This window comes from Lactuca sativa, chromosome 4, assembly GCF_002870075.4.
Source record: "Lactuca sativa cultivar Salinas chromosome 4, Lsat_Salinas_v11, whole genome shotgun sequence".
Taxonomy (NCBI): domain Eukaryota; kingdom Viridiplantae; phylum Streptophyta; class Magnoliopsida; order Asterales; family Asteraceae; genus Lactuca; species Lactuca sativa.
In genome coordinates, this window is record NC_056626.2 from 49,811,969 (window position 1) to 49,829,984 (window position 18,016).

Genomic DNA, 18,016 nt, shown 5'->3' on the forward strand with positions numbered 1-18,016 from the left:
CTCTTATACTTTGAATAACTGATTAGACTATGCTTCTATTGAATCAAGGACCCCCATATGCACTAATTCATCATCTTCTTCTGTATAAAAAACCATGACTGATTAGTCTGTTCTTGAAGGTGTATCCGGTAGCTTTTCTTTCACAAAGTTAGTTAATTTCCCAACTTGTGTGTAGATGCTCCAAATAGATTCTTGTTGTTCTCTAAGTATTGCATCTGTAGCATCATGTTGTTTTTCTCTAACATCCATAAATCTAAATAGCATTGACTCGAGATCAGATATTTTCTCGGATTGGACTTGTTCCATTTGGTAGAAATCATGCTTTAGTTGTTGAATTTATTTTGTATCTCAATCTTTCTTGTACTCCAATTCACAATCCCTTGTAGAATGGGATCCTCCACAAGCTCCGCGTCTATCTTGAATTGATCCATCCATTTTTGTGATATTTTCTTCCATTGCGTCGGGCTTTGCAATTACTGAACTGATAACATCTTGACCTCCATTTTCACTTGATTTTCCTATAGTGAAATCCTCCTTTGGGATGTGATACTCTTGAATGCTTAGCGAATTCTTTAATCAAAACTTTATTTGTTGTCAGATCCTTCTTTGTCATGGGCCCTTGCGAGTCTAGAAGTTTGTGACTGCACACATTGACTCCATCATAAAATATTGAGATTTCTTGTTGCACATTGAAGTCATGTTAAGGGCAATGTCGTAACAATTTCTTGTAACGTTCACAAGCTCCATATAACGACTCCCCCTCTAATTGTTGAAAATTTTGTATGTTTCTTTTAAGCTTCACCACTTTTGAAGGAAAGGTAGACTGGTTTACGAACTCAGTCTTAAAATCAGCCCATGTCGTAATTTCTCCAAAGGGAAGCAATTTTAACCGTTCGTTAGCTTCACCCTTCAATGTGACCGATAAAATTCGAAGCATCATTCCATCTTTATTTTGGAGCATTAAAATAATGTGAAATCTCCTCCACCTCTTCTATATGCTCCTAAGCGTCCTCGTGCTCCTTCAATTAAAAAGGTAGTTCCTTTAGCATGCCAATAATATGTTGTGGTAGTACGAAGTTTGTAGCGGTTGGTATTTTTGGTGGATCAAGACCCCATTTGTTGTCGTTCCTTATATGTTTCTAGTACTCTTCCATTGACATGGTCGTGATGTCCCTCATATTTCCTGCTAAAACAAAACTTGAAAAACACAAGTAAAAGGAACTACAAAGAAAATTAAACGAAAAACTGTAAAGTATTGAACTCATGTCATGAGACGTAAACCTCACGTCATGACAATTGAACAAACAAAAAATACAATTGTTAGGTTATTTAATGTGTTGTGTCAAATTGTCATGTACGTAATTAGTCTTATATTAACGGGTTGGGCCTGTCCATCCGTCATTATGGTTTGCTAGGGTTAGACTATTTAATGTGCATGTATGTATCGTTTAGGGTTAATCAATTGTATTTCCCTAGTTAGCTTTTACATAAAAGTTCATGTTGAACTCTTTTAAAGCTTTGATAATATTAAGCATTCGACACATCTTTGATCATTGTTCTTATTGTTTGATTCACTATACTATTTAGAATCTATCGATCTTAAGTTCATTGTTTATACAATTGGTATCAGAGCGGGTCTTTGAAGATCTAATTGATTTTTGAAGTAGCAGTTCTTGATTTGATGATTTTCTACACAAGTTATTGAATATTTTTAGTATTTTGGCATTTTGGAATCATGCTTCTTGTTCAAGCATTATTTTAATCCATCTCGTATTTTATTCATACTCACTGTTTGATCTGATCGATTGTTTAATCCAATATTATTCTATTGCTTCACATATCAATTTGTTTTGATTTGGCCCTTAGATTCAATCCTATACTATTCTTGAGCCCATTATTTTCGATTACTGTTCATCGTTTAGCCCGTATATTGTTGTTTAAATCGCAAGTTCTGAATTCACAAGTCAAAATCCTTTATTTAAATTACGCGTTCAACTTTATGTCGATTAAGCATTCTTATATTCTGATCGATTCCAAATTGAATTCGTGGTTTTCTTTATTTTCATAACAGACCCTTTCAATCGATTTAATCTTTTCAATGTGGATTCTAGATTGAGTTCGTGATTTTGCTTGTTTCCTGTTTTCGATTCATACCATAACCGATATTTGATCGATATTGTTATTTCTTGCGCGATCTAATGGTTGAATGACCGATCTATTTCAATTGATTTGTTTGAGAATCCATATTCGTGAATCGTTGATTTTGTGCGATTTGTTGAATTGATTCGGATGGTTTGAGGTCTGAATTAGACAATTTTTTTGACGAACATCAAGAACAGATAACGATGGTGATGAATTTGATTGAAAGTAGTGTTTGATCTAAAAAAATTTTTAAATAAAATTAAGTTTGGAAATTAAAATAAAGTCATGATTTTTTTTAGATGAACATTTTAGTTATCATCATACAACGAATGAGAAGGCTAACGAGCAACAAGTTGCGCTGTTATGCCCTTTTGTATGGTAAAACCAATTATTTTGAAGACTACATCCATAGATCTAGGGGATATAAATGGCTATGCATAATCTGTTGTAGTCTACTAAGAAGCTTCACCGCATCCGGCGCAAGGAAACCAAATGTATCAAATGTCAATGGTATGAACGAGTGTTGATTTTCCATGCATGGTTTCTCATGTTTGGTGACCTTGCGTGTAACAGCTTTTAATGCAGTCTGTCCCGTCGTGAAACCCCCGACCCTCAAACTTATGAGAGGGGATACCCGTCCACACATGCGTGTTTCCCTCCAACCCATCCAAAAATTAAAACGTCAGCCGGTCTAAAGGTTGACCTTCCTTCTGTCGGGTCAGTCAGGAAATTTACAGGAGCCTCTTTCTTGGCGGAAACTCCGACACGCTTACATATGTCGACCAAAACATCCTTAACCATATCGTGTATGTATTTGAATCCCAGGAGTTCTTTGCAATGAACTGCATGCTCACCTCACCGAAAAAGTCCAAACATGTCTTGCGACACACCGGACATATCCCATCGGCTGGGAATATTGGAATCATGAGCCGATATCTGAGGATGGTACGATACTCCACCGGAGACATATGTTGGCCAATCCCCTCTATAGGACAGCTAGAAGAAAATCTTGAGCATGCGGTGAAAGTAAACACTGGAAATCAATTTGTGAAAATCAATTTGGTGTTTGTCATGGTTTTGAATCGGAACCGGATGAGACTTTCACTGGTGCTAAGAAAATAAGAGGTCAACATCAGATCTTGTGGTCGGAATTGGAACAATGAATTTGAAATCGAAATGATGTGATCAATGTGGTTGAGTTCGGAACGGAAACCATATTCTCAATTTGGTTGGAAAAGTCTTTATATTCGGAATTTTGTTGCCAAGACTGATCGCAATTGATGGTTGATTTCGTAATTAAAAAGCAGGTCTCAGAATCGGAACTTAAATTGATAGAACCTTCAGTTCAGAACTTGATCTCGGAATCAGAACCAATCTCCGATCTTGGAATTAGATTTTGGAATTGTGACGTTGGAAGGCATGAATCGGAACGAGAGGGTTTCTCGGAATGAAGAAGATGTTGATAATAAGGCAATCGGAATGAATAAATTATGAAGGCGATCGGAACGCAAGTGATTGCAATTATTTTGACTGGAATAAAATTTTCTCACTGCGACGGTTTCGTAATCATAACTATTATCTCAATTTGTAGTTGTTGTTCACGTTTATCCGATCAATTGGGAAAAACAACTTCAAGTTACACTTCTGGTCCCCAGACCTTCAGCACAATGACAATTTTAGCCCAATATTCCGAAATGTTTACAAATTTAAGGGCTGATGAACACAATTGGATTTTTAGTGCACATACTTTTTTGTGAACAGTACATATGAAATTCCAACAAGTCTTGGCGGTTCGGAATGTCGTATTTCGCAATAACGTCAAGTTTTTTTGATTATTTCGGATTTTAAACTTCAATGTTTATTCCATTTGTCGAGGGGGAGCATAGCAATTGTTTATTTAATTCAAGATCATTCTCATAACCATTTGAAGGTTTTATAACCATATTTTTTATTATAAAAAGGAGGAGAATTTGATATGGTCATTCGAAATTGGATTGTAATTTTTCAAATTTGAAGATTTTTTATGAAACTTTGGGTAGCGATACGAAAGTGAGTATATTATTTTTAGGTATTGATGAACTTTCGAACGGGGATCTGGAAGGTTCTACCAATGACCGTGGTGCTTTGATTGACTCTGACTTTTAGTGATTTCTCGATCAAGTGACGTTGCAAAGCTTAAATTTGATTTGTTACATGATATTTTTTGGTGGCTTATATCATTAGTTTATTGTGACTTGGAGGGGAAGTTCTTCAAGATAAGAAGTGATTTTTTTTCTTAGTTCTGAAATGGGTTTTTATTGCGGGTTTGGCTTTCTTGAAAATCTTTGGGATTACATTAGAAAATGAAGTTGAAAAAAATATTACTTCTAAGCCATTAGGGGCTTGAAGGTGATCATTTTACTTTGGTGCTTGGTTTCATATTTCCATATCCTAAAACCCGATTTGAAGACTATTGAAGAATCAAGATTCGTTGATCACTTTGATATTCTTGTTTTCGAAGTTAAAGCCTTGTCATCCATTCCATAATTTGAAGGGTACAATGTAGGGTTCAAAGTATTCCATGGATTATGATAATGGGCCCCTTGATGACGTGTAGGTTACTGGCCCAAGACTTGTTTTGTTTCCTATAAATTGTCATGTAATATTCATTATTAGGGTCAAGAATGAGGCAAGATGTAGCCGCCAATCATAATGAGGTTTCTTAGGTAGAATAGATTTATTGCAATCTTTTCTTATAGTGTAATTTCCTCATCTTATTGAATAAAATATTATGTTCATCAATTACATCTTTATGATTGTGTTCGTTCTTAAATTCTACATAATCATCATCAAATCGTTCATGTATTATTCTTAACACTTCCCTCCTTCCAGTCATGTGAAGAGAACAGCCACTGTTGATATACCATTCGAAATCGTATTGTTCGTCACACATTACCTGCAAGAATTAGAGAGTTTTAGGAACCCAAACCATCTAGGGTCCTTGTGAGAATTTCTTAACAGTAAAAAATTTATTCATATCAACACAAAAAGAATTTCTTTTCAAAACCTGATTCTTCCCCTTTTCGATTTTGAAAACTTCCACTTTGTGATCGCAAAGATTTATTTAAACAGGAATTGTTTTTCGTTGAATAAACTCTTTGTGTTTCTAAGCCATCTTTTTCATAAAATCCTTTTCCTCCTTTTTCAAATTTGCTTTGTACTCCTTGAGAGAAATCTCTAGTTCCGAAACAACTTTACTTTTGCCCTTAACATCTTTTGATGTGTTGACAGGTTTTGAAAATTATGTATTTGGAGAACAATTAGCTTCTGGCTTTTCAAGTGGTTTTGAAAATTATGATTTTGAAACCTGTGGAGTTGATTTTTAAGGTTTTAAAAAGGATTTTGATTGTGGTTTCGAAATTGGAGAAGAATTCGTATTTTGATTTGAAACTCTTTCTGAATTTACAGAATTTTGACTTGAATTCTTATTTTTCCAAAAACATTTTCTTTCCTTCAGATTCTTCCTATATCTTGCATTCAACTGCAAGTTCTTTTCAATTAATTCAGTAGCAGATTTGTGAATGTTAGACTTTGATTTTTCCTTTTGGATTGGCATATTAGCCTGTTCTGAAGAGGTTTCACTTGGAATATCTTTAGTACCACTAGGACTAGCCTTATCATAACAAAAGTTAACACGATTCAGTAGTTCTGTAACATATTTCCTTTTTGTTTTCCGTGAGGTCATTTTGGAAAGACCTTTTGTTTCATCTGCATTGTCAATTGGTCCTGACCAGAAGAATTCGTCGCAACCTTTTGCATTATCACTATCAACCAGAGATGTTAGTTCTGAAGTATGATTTTTGTTCAATCCGTTTTTTCAAAAACTTGGTTCGGAACTGTTTGCACTTTCGGAAAAACTGTTGTTTTTTCATTTAAAACACTTGAACCTTTGTTTCCTATAATTCGAACAAATTCAACTGAATTTTCAGAAATTAAATTTCTTCGGTTCAACATCATTTTGTGCAAACTCCAAGCAATCTACTTCGTCCTCTACAAAAATCACTCATTTCGCTTTCATCAGATTTAGAAGTATCCTCAGAATCAAGAGTATTTTCTGCATTTAACTTCTTGCATAATAAGTCATACTTCTACAAAGAAGTCAATTTGATTTCTTCCTTATCTTTTCCAGTTACAATGTCTTTCAACATATTTTTATGTTCTCTGGACTTAATGTATTCTTTTATTTTCTCAAGTCCAACACGATAAGAATCAGTAACATCATCAGAAGAAACAATGGATTCGCATTTATAACAATCAGCGTCGACTTCATCCTCTTTCAATTCAATAAAGGGCAACAACATTTTGTTCAATCCTTTTCCTATTTCACAATCAAGATGCAATTGAGTAATATTGAAATATAAACGTTTTGGCAGAGTTTATTGCATCCGCTCCTCTCATGCCTCTACTTAAACCTGACAGCAGGATCTGTCCGATTGCAGTAGGCACTATATGGAGACGTTTGGTTTCCAAGGTTGCCATGAAAGGTGTGGGTAAATAAATGGCCAAGTAACTTAATGATTTTCATTTCGGGGTTGGTGTATCTGGCGGTGCTGAGGTTGTGTTACACAGTACCAATAGGGTGTTGAGTGAACACCATGCTGATGGGTCTCTTGTAATGCTGACTGTGAATTTTTCGAATGCCTTTACCTAGTGGATCGATCAGCCTTGCTCCACGAGGTTAAGAAGATGTGCCCTTCCATTTCTTTGTGGGTGAATTTCTTGTACAGGCAAGCAGCGAGACTTTATATCGGAGACCAACATATATGTTCTGCCACTGGGGTGCAACAAGGTGACCGCTTGGGCCCTTTTCTTTTTGCCCTCGTTTTGCACCCGCTTGTGCACAAGACTAGAGATAATTGTAAGCTCCTTCTCCATGCTTGGTATTTAGATGATGGGACTGTCATTGGGGATTCAGAGGAGGTGGCTAGAGTGTTGAACATAATTCAGTTGCATGGTCCAGGTTTGGGTCTTGAGTTGAACATCAAGAAATTAGAGATTTTTTGGCCCTCATGTGATGGTAGGAAGCTTCATGCTGATTTATTTCCAACGGATATAGGGAAACCTTCTTTGGGGGTGAAGCTCCTTGGGGGGGGGGGGGTTAGCAGAGACGCAGGGTTTATTAGCGGGTTGGCCATGAAGAGAGCAGTCAATGCTATTGATTTGATGGGCCTTCTTCCACAACTATGTGACCCGCAGAGTTAGGTCCTTTTTCTTCGATCATGTATTGGCATTGCAAAACTTTTCTTTGGTTTAAGGACATGCCAGTCGGTACACATAGAAGAGGCAGCATTATTCTTTGACAAAGGATTGCGCAGGTCTATCGAGGATATGGTGGTATGTGGAGGCCCCTTCTTTGGAGACATTCAGTGGCGCTTAGCTTCCTTACCTATTCGTTTCGGTGGTTTGGGTTTGTACTCGGCCTACGAGGTTTCCTCTTACGCATTTGTAGCCTCGAGGGCCCAATCTTGGGCATTACAAGACCATATCTTACGTGACAGTGGCATATGTGGTATGGAGTCGAATTACCTATGTGCTACGACTCGTCTTCACGATATGATTCTGGGATTTGACTGTAGCGGTTTCACTAATAAGGACACCGCCCCCCCCCCTAAATCCCAAAAAGCTTTGGCGTGTGCCCTTTTTAGCAAAATCGTCCAAGATATGGAAGTCGACTTTGACATGACTGTCAGACAGAAAGCAGTCTTTGAGTGTCTGCGGGCACCTTATGCTCGGGATTTTCTGCTAACTATCCCTATTGATGGTCTTGGCCAGCATATGTCTCCTGTGGAGTACCGAACTATCCTTCGTTACCACCTCATGATTCCCATATTCCCAATTGACGAGATATGCCCAGTTTGTCGCAAGGCATGTTTGGATACCTTTGGGGAACACGCAGTTCATTGTAGAGAGCTTCCTGGTTTCAACTATGGACACGATGTGGTTCGGGATGTTCTCTTTGATGCTTGTCAGCGTGCTGGTATTTCTGTGAAGAAAGAAGCGCCAGTGAACTTTTTAACGGACCCGCAGGATGGCAGGTCCACACTTAGACTGGCTGACATTTTGGTCTTTGGATGGATAGGAGGGAAGCATGCGCGCATGGATCTTACTGGGGTCTCTCCTCTTGTTGGTTTGGGGAGCGGGGGTTTCACAGCTGGGCATGCCGCTTTGAAAGCCGCTGCGTGCAAAGTGGTAAAGCACGAGAATGCATGTAGAGAAAATCAACATGTGTTTGTTCCTTTTGCATTCGATACATTTGGTTTTCTCGCACCAGAGGCGGTAGAGCTCCTTAATAGAGTCCAACGGGTCATGCATTCTAATGTCATATCTCCTAGATCCACAAATGTTGTTTTCAAAAGAATAGGTTTTGCCATCCAGAAAGGGCTCGCGGTGCAACTCGTTGCCCGTTTGCCTTCAATCGATATGTATTGAACTTTTATTTGTTTAATTATAATATAAACACTGCAATTAAATATAAAATATTTCTTCGTTTCAAAAGTGCACGACTATCTCTCTTAAGATAAATAACATCATCATGTGACTTTGTAAGCTCTAATTCCAAGGCCTCTATTTTTAATCTCCTCTCTTCACTTTTAAATGTTGCTATGTTAAGTTGATCAGTCAGATTAGAATTACTAAGACAGGTTCGTTTTAAACTATCACTGAAATTAGAGACAGTATATTTTAAATTGTCTAGTTTATAAACATAGCGAGAAAAACAAATGTTAAGAGATATGGGTATAGAATGTACCTTATTAACTACCTTCTCGCATTCTTTTACTTGCTCTGAAACTGTCTTCGTAGCAAATCAGCTTTCGGAAGCATGATCATCATCAGTAGCATACACTCTTTGTTCCGAACCTCCTTTCTGAACCATCAAGCATTTCCTTCATAATCCTGTAATTCTGACTTTGCCACAAAGCACCCGCAATGTGTGGGTTTTCTGACCTCGTCATCTTTAGAGTCTGTTGACCACACTTCAACTCTTCCATCTTCATCACTTCCTTCCTAAACAATCAATTTCGGTTTGCATTTGATGCACTCTTTTTCTGAGTTCCTCTATCTTCTGAAGATAGTAAGCTTCATCCTTCACAATTTATTTCTTCTCATTCATCCTCCTAAGCATGCATTCCTTGGAAAAGTGATTCTTTCCATCACAGTAATTGCAATCATAACCAGAATCACCCAACAACTTACTTTCCTTCATATCATCGCCATTCCCAGAATTCTTATGAATATCATCTCTAGTCTTTTCTGAACTAGAATTTCCCTATCTGAACTTGTTTCTGTTATGAAAGAAATTCTTTTTATAGAACTTCTCGGGATTGGACACCAGAAGAGCTTTGTCTTCTTTTGAGATTTTGCTTTCCGAAAGATCTAATTCGGAATCTTCATGTGCTGCTTTCTAGCCTATCGCAACTAAAGCCAAAGAAGCAAGACTAGAAACAAGCATCACATCCTTCGTAACTTCGTCTTCATGGGATCTCATAATTCCCACAAGCTTGGCCAATGAGTAGCTTTTCAACTGTTTGTGTGCCTTCACAGTGGACACAACAACTTTCCATTCAGATCTCAATCCATTCATGAACGTGACTTTCTATTCAATGACTTCACGCTTGAGATTGTGTTTGAGCATTCTACTCAACAGATGATTAAATCGATTAAACGTTTGATCTAGTTTTTCAACAGACTTTTGTACAAAATCTTCAAAATCTGATAAAAGTTATGTTTGCCCCGAATGTTCCAATTCAGCATCACTTGAATAAAGTTCCTTCAGCCTATCCCATATTTCTTTCGCAGTACTACATGCGCTCACAAGACGAAAAGTATCTCGAGGAAGAGCAAATAGAATAATCCTCATAGCTTTTGTGTTAGCCATAAACTTATTCTTTTCATCGTTTGCAACACCTTTATGTTTAAGAAGGAGTGTCTTGTACTGAGCCAAAGTTTTGATCGGCTCTCTGGTACTGGAATACGTGAACGTTTCTTGCGTCATTGAATGCCATATAGTAGTACCATGGTCTTCTATTCCAAGAACGTAATCTTCAAACTTCAAATCTCATACTTCATAATCTTGAGCAAAGAGTATAGGGATCCTTGTCGTAGATCCAATACTACTGAAAAGATTGAATGAAAGAGTATGAGGATCTTCGTTATTCATAATGTCAAGAATTCACTTAAACAGATATAGAATCAGATGTGTAAAAACTTGATTCGAGTTCAAGGGGAAAAAACTTGAGATCTAGAACTAAAGTCTACAACCGATAAGAGCAATTGAGACTACAAGAACAAATCTAAGTATTACGTAAAACCCGAGAAAAAACTCGACAGAAGAGTAACGAACTGATTACACTATCTCCTACTCTGATATCAATTGTGAGAACAATAATTATGATCGATAGATTCTATATTAAATAATGAGAATTCAATGACAAGAACAAAGATCAAAATAGTACCGAATGCTTTTATTAGAATAGCTCTAGAAGAGTTCAAAGAAAGAACCTCTCTATGAGAGCTAGGTAACGTTAACCTTAATTGATACATGCATGCACAATAAATAGTCTAACCCTAGAACACAAAACTGTGAATGGACAAGCCCAAACCGGTAAATACGACTATACTTGCATACACATTTGACATAATACATTTAAACCCAACGCATCTGAGATTTGATGCTTCCTCGGATTGGTAAGTTATTATTGGAGATTCATCAGAGACTTCTCCAAGATTGTTGTTCCTCTCACCAAGTTGACCAGGAAGGATGTTGCTTTTAGTTGGGGGCCTGAGCAACAGGCATCATTTGAGACTCTTCTCCAGAGATTATGCGAACTCCCAGTACTTGCCCTCCCGAAGGGAGTTGAGGACTTCATAGTCTATTGTGATGAATCCATTGTGGGATTGGGTGTTGTGTTGATGCACAGAGGGCATGTGATAGCCTACGCTTCGAGGCAGTTGAAGCCTCACGAGGTGAGATAACCCACTCATAATTTGGAGTTAGGGGCAGTGGTTTTCACCCTCAAGATTTGGCGCCACTATCTCTACGGTGTTCGGTGTACCATCTACACGGACCATAAGAGTCTGAGATACCTTATGGACCAGCCGAACTTGAATATAAGGCATAGGAGGTGGTTGGACGTAGTGAAGGACTATGATTTTGAGATCTTGTATCATCCAGGAAAGGCCAATGTGGTGGCTGATGCCTTGAGCTAGAGGGAGGTGAGTACCACGATGTGGGATGTGTGCATGAGGATGACAGTGATGACTCTAGTTTTAGAGATCATCAAGGAAACAAAAACAGAGGCCACAAAAGAGGAAAACCGGAAGAGTGAGCAGGTGATCGATCAAATTTCAGCATTTAATATGGAAAGTAGAGGACTTATGACTCTTCATGGGCGGGTATGGGTACCATATGCGGGTGGGGCTCGGCGGATTTTGATGGAGGAGGCCCACAAATCGAGATTTTCTATCCACCTAGGGGCTACAAAGATGTATCTTGACTTGAAGCACAATTATTGGTGGCCATGTATGAAAGAGATGTGGCATGGCTTGTGGAGCGATGCTTGACCTGCCGGAAGGTTAAGGCAGAGCACCAGCGCCCTCATGGCAAGTTGTAGCCTCTAGAGGTTCCCCTATGGAAGTGGGAGCATATTACTATAGATTTCATTACAAATATACTGAGGACTACGAGGGGTGTTGACACTATCAGGGTGATAGTGGCTCGTTTGACGAAGAGTGCTAACTTCTTCACCATTAGTGAGAACTCTTCTGCAGAGAAGTTGGCCGAGATTTATGTTCGTGGGGTGGTGGCTCGGCATGGGGTGCCGACTTCTATTGTGTCTGATTGGGATGTGCACTTTACTTCCAGATTCTGGAAGAGATTTCATAAAGATATGGGTACCCGACTACACTTCTGTACCGCGTACAATCCGCAGACAGACAGGCGGAGCGAGCGAACAATTCAAACACTTGAGGATATGTTGCGTGCTTGTGTAATTGATTTTGGTGGGAGTTGGGACTCCTATCTTCCATTATCAGAGCTCTCTTATAACAACAGTCATCATGTCAGTATCGATATGCCCCCGTTCGGGCTCCTTTATGGTCAGAGATGTTAGAATCCTATTTGTCGGGGCGAGGTGGGACAGAGGATTATGGGGAGCATGAAGGTCGTGCTCAAGACGACTGAGCTTATATACAACATGTTCAACAGAAGCTATTGACAGCGTAGAGCCATCAGAATAGTTTTGCGGATCAGGGACACTCTGAGTTAGAGTTTCAGGTGGGGGATCTAGTGCTCCTGAAGGTGTCATCCTAGAAGGGTGTTATCTGCTTCAGGAAGCGGAGAAAGTTGGGACCCAGGGTCATTGTCCCTTTTCGAGTATTGCCTGTGTGGGCAAGGTGGCCTACCGGTTGGAGTTACCGGAGGATTTGAGTCAGATCCATGATACCTTCCACATTTCCTAGCTGAGGAAGTGTATAGCCGATGAGGCGGCTGTGGTCCCGTGGAGGACATTCAGGTCGATGATCGCCTGAATTATGTGGAAAGGCATGTAGCCATCTTTGATTGGAAAGTGAAAACCTTGAGGAACAAGGTTGTGAACTTGGTCAAAGTTCAGTGGCAACACCGTAGAGGTTCGGAATGGACATGGGAACCAGAGTCCGAGATGCGTGAGCAGTACACCGAGTTGTTTTCGGAGGACGACTTCAAGGGCGAAGTCTGATTCTAGTGGGGGAGAATTGTAACATCCCGAAATAAGGTATGTATATCATTCTTTGAACCTTTTTCTAAATTGTCAAAGTTGGTCCCTAATAGAGAAAAGTTGATAAAAGAGTCGTGGACGGGGCGTACACATGAGTACGCACAGCATACTCATGCATCATGCATAAACATGGAGGGCCAGCTAGTATGTTGGGCGTTCTAACTTCGGAGAAAAACCCTAATATTTGAATTGATACCTATATAAAGAAAATTATGGCTTCATTTCTAACCACCCTTATTGTTAACGTTACCGTATACGACCACGTTAAACTTGACGAGACATTATCAAGCCAAGGCCTTGGCTGGGACTCAATCTTGGCCCGAGTTGGCCAGCGCCACGATGAGAGCCCACTTTCCCTCATGAGGAAAGAATATTCCTCGTGATCCTCTCATTCTCTCACGACCAATCAGGTCATGACAAAAAGCCTGATGACGCCTAGAACTGACGTCACCTAGCTGTTAGATAGTGTGGGCATACTTCTCCCAGTAAGAGAGTGTCACGTCTCACTCCCACATGGGAATGTTAACTCATTCTGTTAGTAACAGGTATAAAAGGATCTCTTTCTGCCCAAGTAAGGGATCCATCTTCAACCATATACAGTTTTACCCAAATCTCTCTAAGTAAGAACTAACTTGATCGTTGGAGCGACGTCTTGGGAGAACCCCCGGTCGTCCTTTAACGATTCTTAGTGTTGTGTTCTCAGGTAAACCCCCAGGACCATCCCGTTAACAAGCAACCAGTTCCCTGTAGAGCATGTCACAACATTTTTTCCATCCGGACGTATCCTCAGAGTGATACATCCAATAGACGACGTTGGTTCTCTGCAAAAGGGAGATCTAAACCCAACAACATCTGGGATGGTAGAAGAAGATCTATTCAGAAGACCGGTGATAGTAAACAATGAATATCACCGCAAGTGTAGAACACAAGTCCTAATCCAGGTGCTAATGGCATGGGTCCCGCCAATTACGCCAGGAATAGAAGAGCCAGTACTCCAGAGCAGTTTCTGGCAACTGTCGTCAGAAGCTTCGCTACCGCAGATGGCGATAACACATCCTGATCTGCTGCAGGAACCTCTGTATAATGGTACCAAGGTACTCACTGTCTCTAAATCTAGTAAGAGAAACGCAACTCACCAAACGGAGGATGAGATAGAGGTACTCTCTAGAAATCTACTCAATATCACTTTTTCGAGTAGCGATCCCATGCCGTTGAACTGGGATCCACGAGATCCACTCCTCATATCTAGATTCATTCGTCATACAAAAATCTATCAGATATACATCGACAATGGTAGTTGCTCTAACATACTCTATGAGCGTTGTTTCAAGCAACTACCACAAACATGGAAGGAGGGGATATGGCCCCCAAATGGAGGACCGTTGGTGGGGTTTTCCGGTCACAGCTTGTGGCCATTAGGCACTATCTGGCTGCCCTTGACGTTGGTTAGTCATGACGAAAGGGACAGAATCACAAGAACTATCGAATTCTCTGTGATCCAGTTTCCAGTAGAGCACAATATTCTGCTCGGACGGTCAGCCATCTCCTTACTACAGTTCGTTCCATCAACGATACATGGCATAGTTAAATTTAGCACGTACCAGGGATCAGCAACAATTGTTGCCACAAACACCAGGGCGCACCACTGCCATCAAATTGTAGCTGCTCCCAAGTTGTTGCGAGCTCCAAAAAAGTCGAAGGAGGATTGTTCCACTGAACAACACAAGATAAGCATGGAATAACCCGAGCAGCTTGTGTGAATCAGTGCTCACCTATCAGGCGAGACCAAGGCACGAATGGTAGAGCTCCTGAAGCAATATTCCGTTGTTTTCTCCTGGAAGCCAATAGATCTGACAGGTGTAGATCGACATGCTATAGAGTATGGTCTCAATATCACACCCGGAAGCAATCCTGTCATACAAAAGAAGAGGGGCCAGGCGGAAGACCGGAATAGATCTATAAATGCAGAAGCAGCCGATCTAGTGAGTGTTGGCATACTCAGGGAAGCAACGTTCCCGACATGGATAGCAAATCCTGTTATGGTAAAGAAAGCCAATGGGTCATCGAGAATGTGCATTGATTACTCAAACTTTAATAACGATTGTCGAAAGGATTATTATCCCCTACCGAAGATAGATTATAAATTCCAATCGCTCGAAGGGTTTCAGTTCAAATGTTTCCTAGACGCGTACAAAGGTTCTCATCAATTACATATGAAACAAGAGGACAAGGCGAAATCAGCCTTTCACATTAAGAAGGGCACTTTCTACTATTAGAAAATGTCGTTCAGACTCAAAAACACAGGTGCTATATATCAGAGACTAATGGACAATATATTTGCGGATCAAATTGGTAGGAATATCGAGGTCTACATTGATGACATGGTAATCGAGAGTCGTAATGAAGAAACATTACTCCATGATGTGGAAGAAACTTTTAAAACGCTAGCTAAAGCGTAGATGAGGTTAAACTCGGACAAGTGTACTTTTGGTGTAGAGGAAGGTCAATTCCTTGGGTATCAGATATCCAAGGAAGGGATTCTGCCCAATCCCATCAAAATCCAAGAGTTCCTCGAGTTGATAACTCCCCACAACCTCAAGGGTGTGCAAGAGATCAATGGTCGGCTAACGGCATTGGGAAGATTCATTTCCAAATCAGCAGAAAAAGCGCTTCCTCTGTACCAAACCCTCAAAGGGTGCTTAGATAAAAAGCAGTTCAAATGGACAGAAAGAGCAGACGAAGCATTACAACGATTGAAAGATTCCTTAGACCAACTACCGGCCCTCGCTTTCCCGCTATCAGGAGAGACACTACAGATGTATTTAGCAACTTCGGAAGAAGCTATCTCCTTCGTGTTGGCGGTGGAGAGGGTGGCAAACAGATCCCCATCAACTTTGTGAGTAGGGCCTTGCAAGGACCAGAGGTTAATTACCCAGCCTTAGAGAAACTAGTCCTCGCCCTGGTATACGCTGCCAGGAGGCTACAGTAGTATTTTCAAGCCCACAAGGTTGATGTTCTAACCAGTTACCCAATAAAACAAGTTCTGCTAAGGCCAGAAAAGTATGGATGTCTGGCCAAATGGGCCATATAATTAGGCAAACACGATATCAATTATCACCCCTAGACTAGCATCAAGGCCCAGGCCCTCGCAGATTTCCTAGTCAAAATCCCATATACTATCAGGGGAGTGCCGAAGACAATCTTCATCGACGCATTGGAGCATGAAGCCGACAAAGATCTTTGGAAATTACACACCAATGACACAGCAAGTAAGGAAGGCTCGCATGATCCTTCAAATCTCCAAAGGTGAAGAAATCACTTACGCACTACGATTCGATTTCCATGTATCTAATAACGAGGTAGAGTATGAAGCACTCCTAGCAGGCTTGAGGTTGGCAAAAGAGGTTGGTGCCAAGAAATTAGCAGCCCTTAGTGATTTGTTACTCATCACAAACCAGATAAACAGAACATATGATGCCAAAGATCCAAGGATGCAAAAATACCTAGATGCAATCCGCAGCTTAACCAGCATATTTAAAAACTTTTCAATAAAGCAAATTTCCTGTGGAAAGAATGCGAGGGCGGATGCTCTCAACAAGCTAGCCTCAACTTCCTATGATCACCTAAGAAAGAAAGTGTTAGTAGAAGTGCTTCCAGAGAGAAGCATTGATAATCAAAAGGTTAATACAGTCTTGACTATCCCATAATGGACCAAACCATACGTCGATTACTTACGCCATGGCGTACTCCTGAACGACCCAGAAGAAACGAGAAAAGTTAAGATCAGGGCATCACATTTCGCAATTAGAGACAACCACCTATATCGAAGAGGGTATTTAAGCCCATGGCTAAAGTGCATCTGTAGGATAAAAGGACAGGCACTCATGGAGGAAAGTCATTCCGGAGACGCGGCAGCACACGAAGGCGCTCGAGTTCTCAAAGGCAAAATACCCCGCCTAGGAGTATACTGGCCAGACATATAGAACGATGCAGTAACCCTAACCAAGAAATGCAAAGAATGACAGGCATTCGCTCCTTTCCAGAATCAATCGGCCATGTCGTTGACCAACAGCACCTGCCCCTGGCCCTTCCAACAATGGGGGATTTACAAAGTGGGACCATTCCCACCAGCGCCACGGGGTGTGAAATTCTTGTTAGTTGTTGTGCATTATCTTACAAAGTGGATAGAGGAGGAACCGTTGGCCATCGTCATGGGAAAGAAAATGATAAAGTTCATGACCAAAAATATCTTGGCTCACTTTGGTACACCCAGAGTTCTAATAAGTGACAATGGCACACAATTTGAAGGGAGCCACTTCAAGGAGTGGTGTGAAAACAAGAAAATTTACCGTCGGTTCACATCCGTGGCGCACCATCAGACCAATGGACACACTGAGATATCAAACAAAACCATAGTCAATGGTTTGAAGAAAAGGTTACTTAAATCAATGTCTGCCTGGGTGGCCATGCTCCCGACAGTGTTGTGGTCACATCGTACCACTGCAAGGTCAATCATGGGAGAAATCTCATTCAACCTTACCTATGGGACGGAAGCAGTCCTCTCATTGGAAATAGTAGTTGACTCACTATGGATAGAGAGTTTCGAGGAAACAGCCAATGAGGAAGGGCGATGCCAGGACTTAGACATGCTAGATGAAAAACACGAGGTTACACAGATGCGCCAAGCATTGTACAAATCGTCTACCAAGAACTACTACAACCGCCAAGTCCGAGTTAAGAACTTCAAAATTGGAGAATTGGTGTTAAGGAAATACGAGTCCAGCCACGCCGAGCCATTAGGAAAACTCAGCGTCACTTGGGAGGGACCATACAAAATTATGGAAGCCCATAAGAATTGCGCTTACGTACTAGAAGCCCAGGAAGGGCGTGTAATCCCAAGAACTTGAAATGTGCAGAGCCTGCGCCATTTCTCTTCTTAAACAAGTGTCAAAGATAAATTAAATGTTAGAAAAGGCATTGTTTATTAGTTTTGGAATGTAAATTTAATCAGTAAGAATTAGTTTACCATTTCCAGTCTTATGACACTCCAACAATAAATGAATTAGAAAAAAGAGAAAGAT

The 18,016-nt window shown here is 40.3% G+C and overlaps 1 protein-coding gene and 1 non-coding gene across 2 annotated transcripts; both read left to right on the forward strand.

Moving 5' to 3' along the window:
- The first annotated feature begins 692 nt into the window (after window positions 1-692).
- LOC111905243 (small nucleolar RNA R71) lies at window positions 693-799 on the forward strand. The gene has a single exon (XR_002854804.1). It is a non-coding gene; the product is annotated as a small nucleolar RNA R71 (small nucleolar RNA).
- A 14,595-nt stretch (window positions 800-15,394) lies between these two features.
- Window positions 15,395-15,835, forward strand: LOC111902952 (uncharacterized mitochondrial protein AtMg00860-like). The gene has a single exon (XM_023898777.1). The coding sequence runs from the start codon at window positions 15,395-15,397 to the stop codon at window positions 15,833-15,835; it is 441 nt and encodes a 146-aa protein (XP_023754545.1).
- Window positions 15,836-18,016: the final 2,181 nt, after the last annotated feature.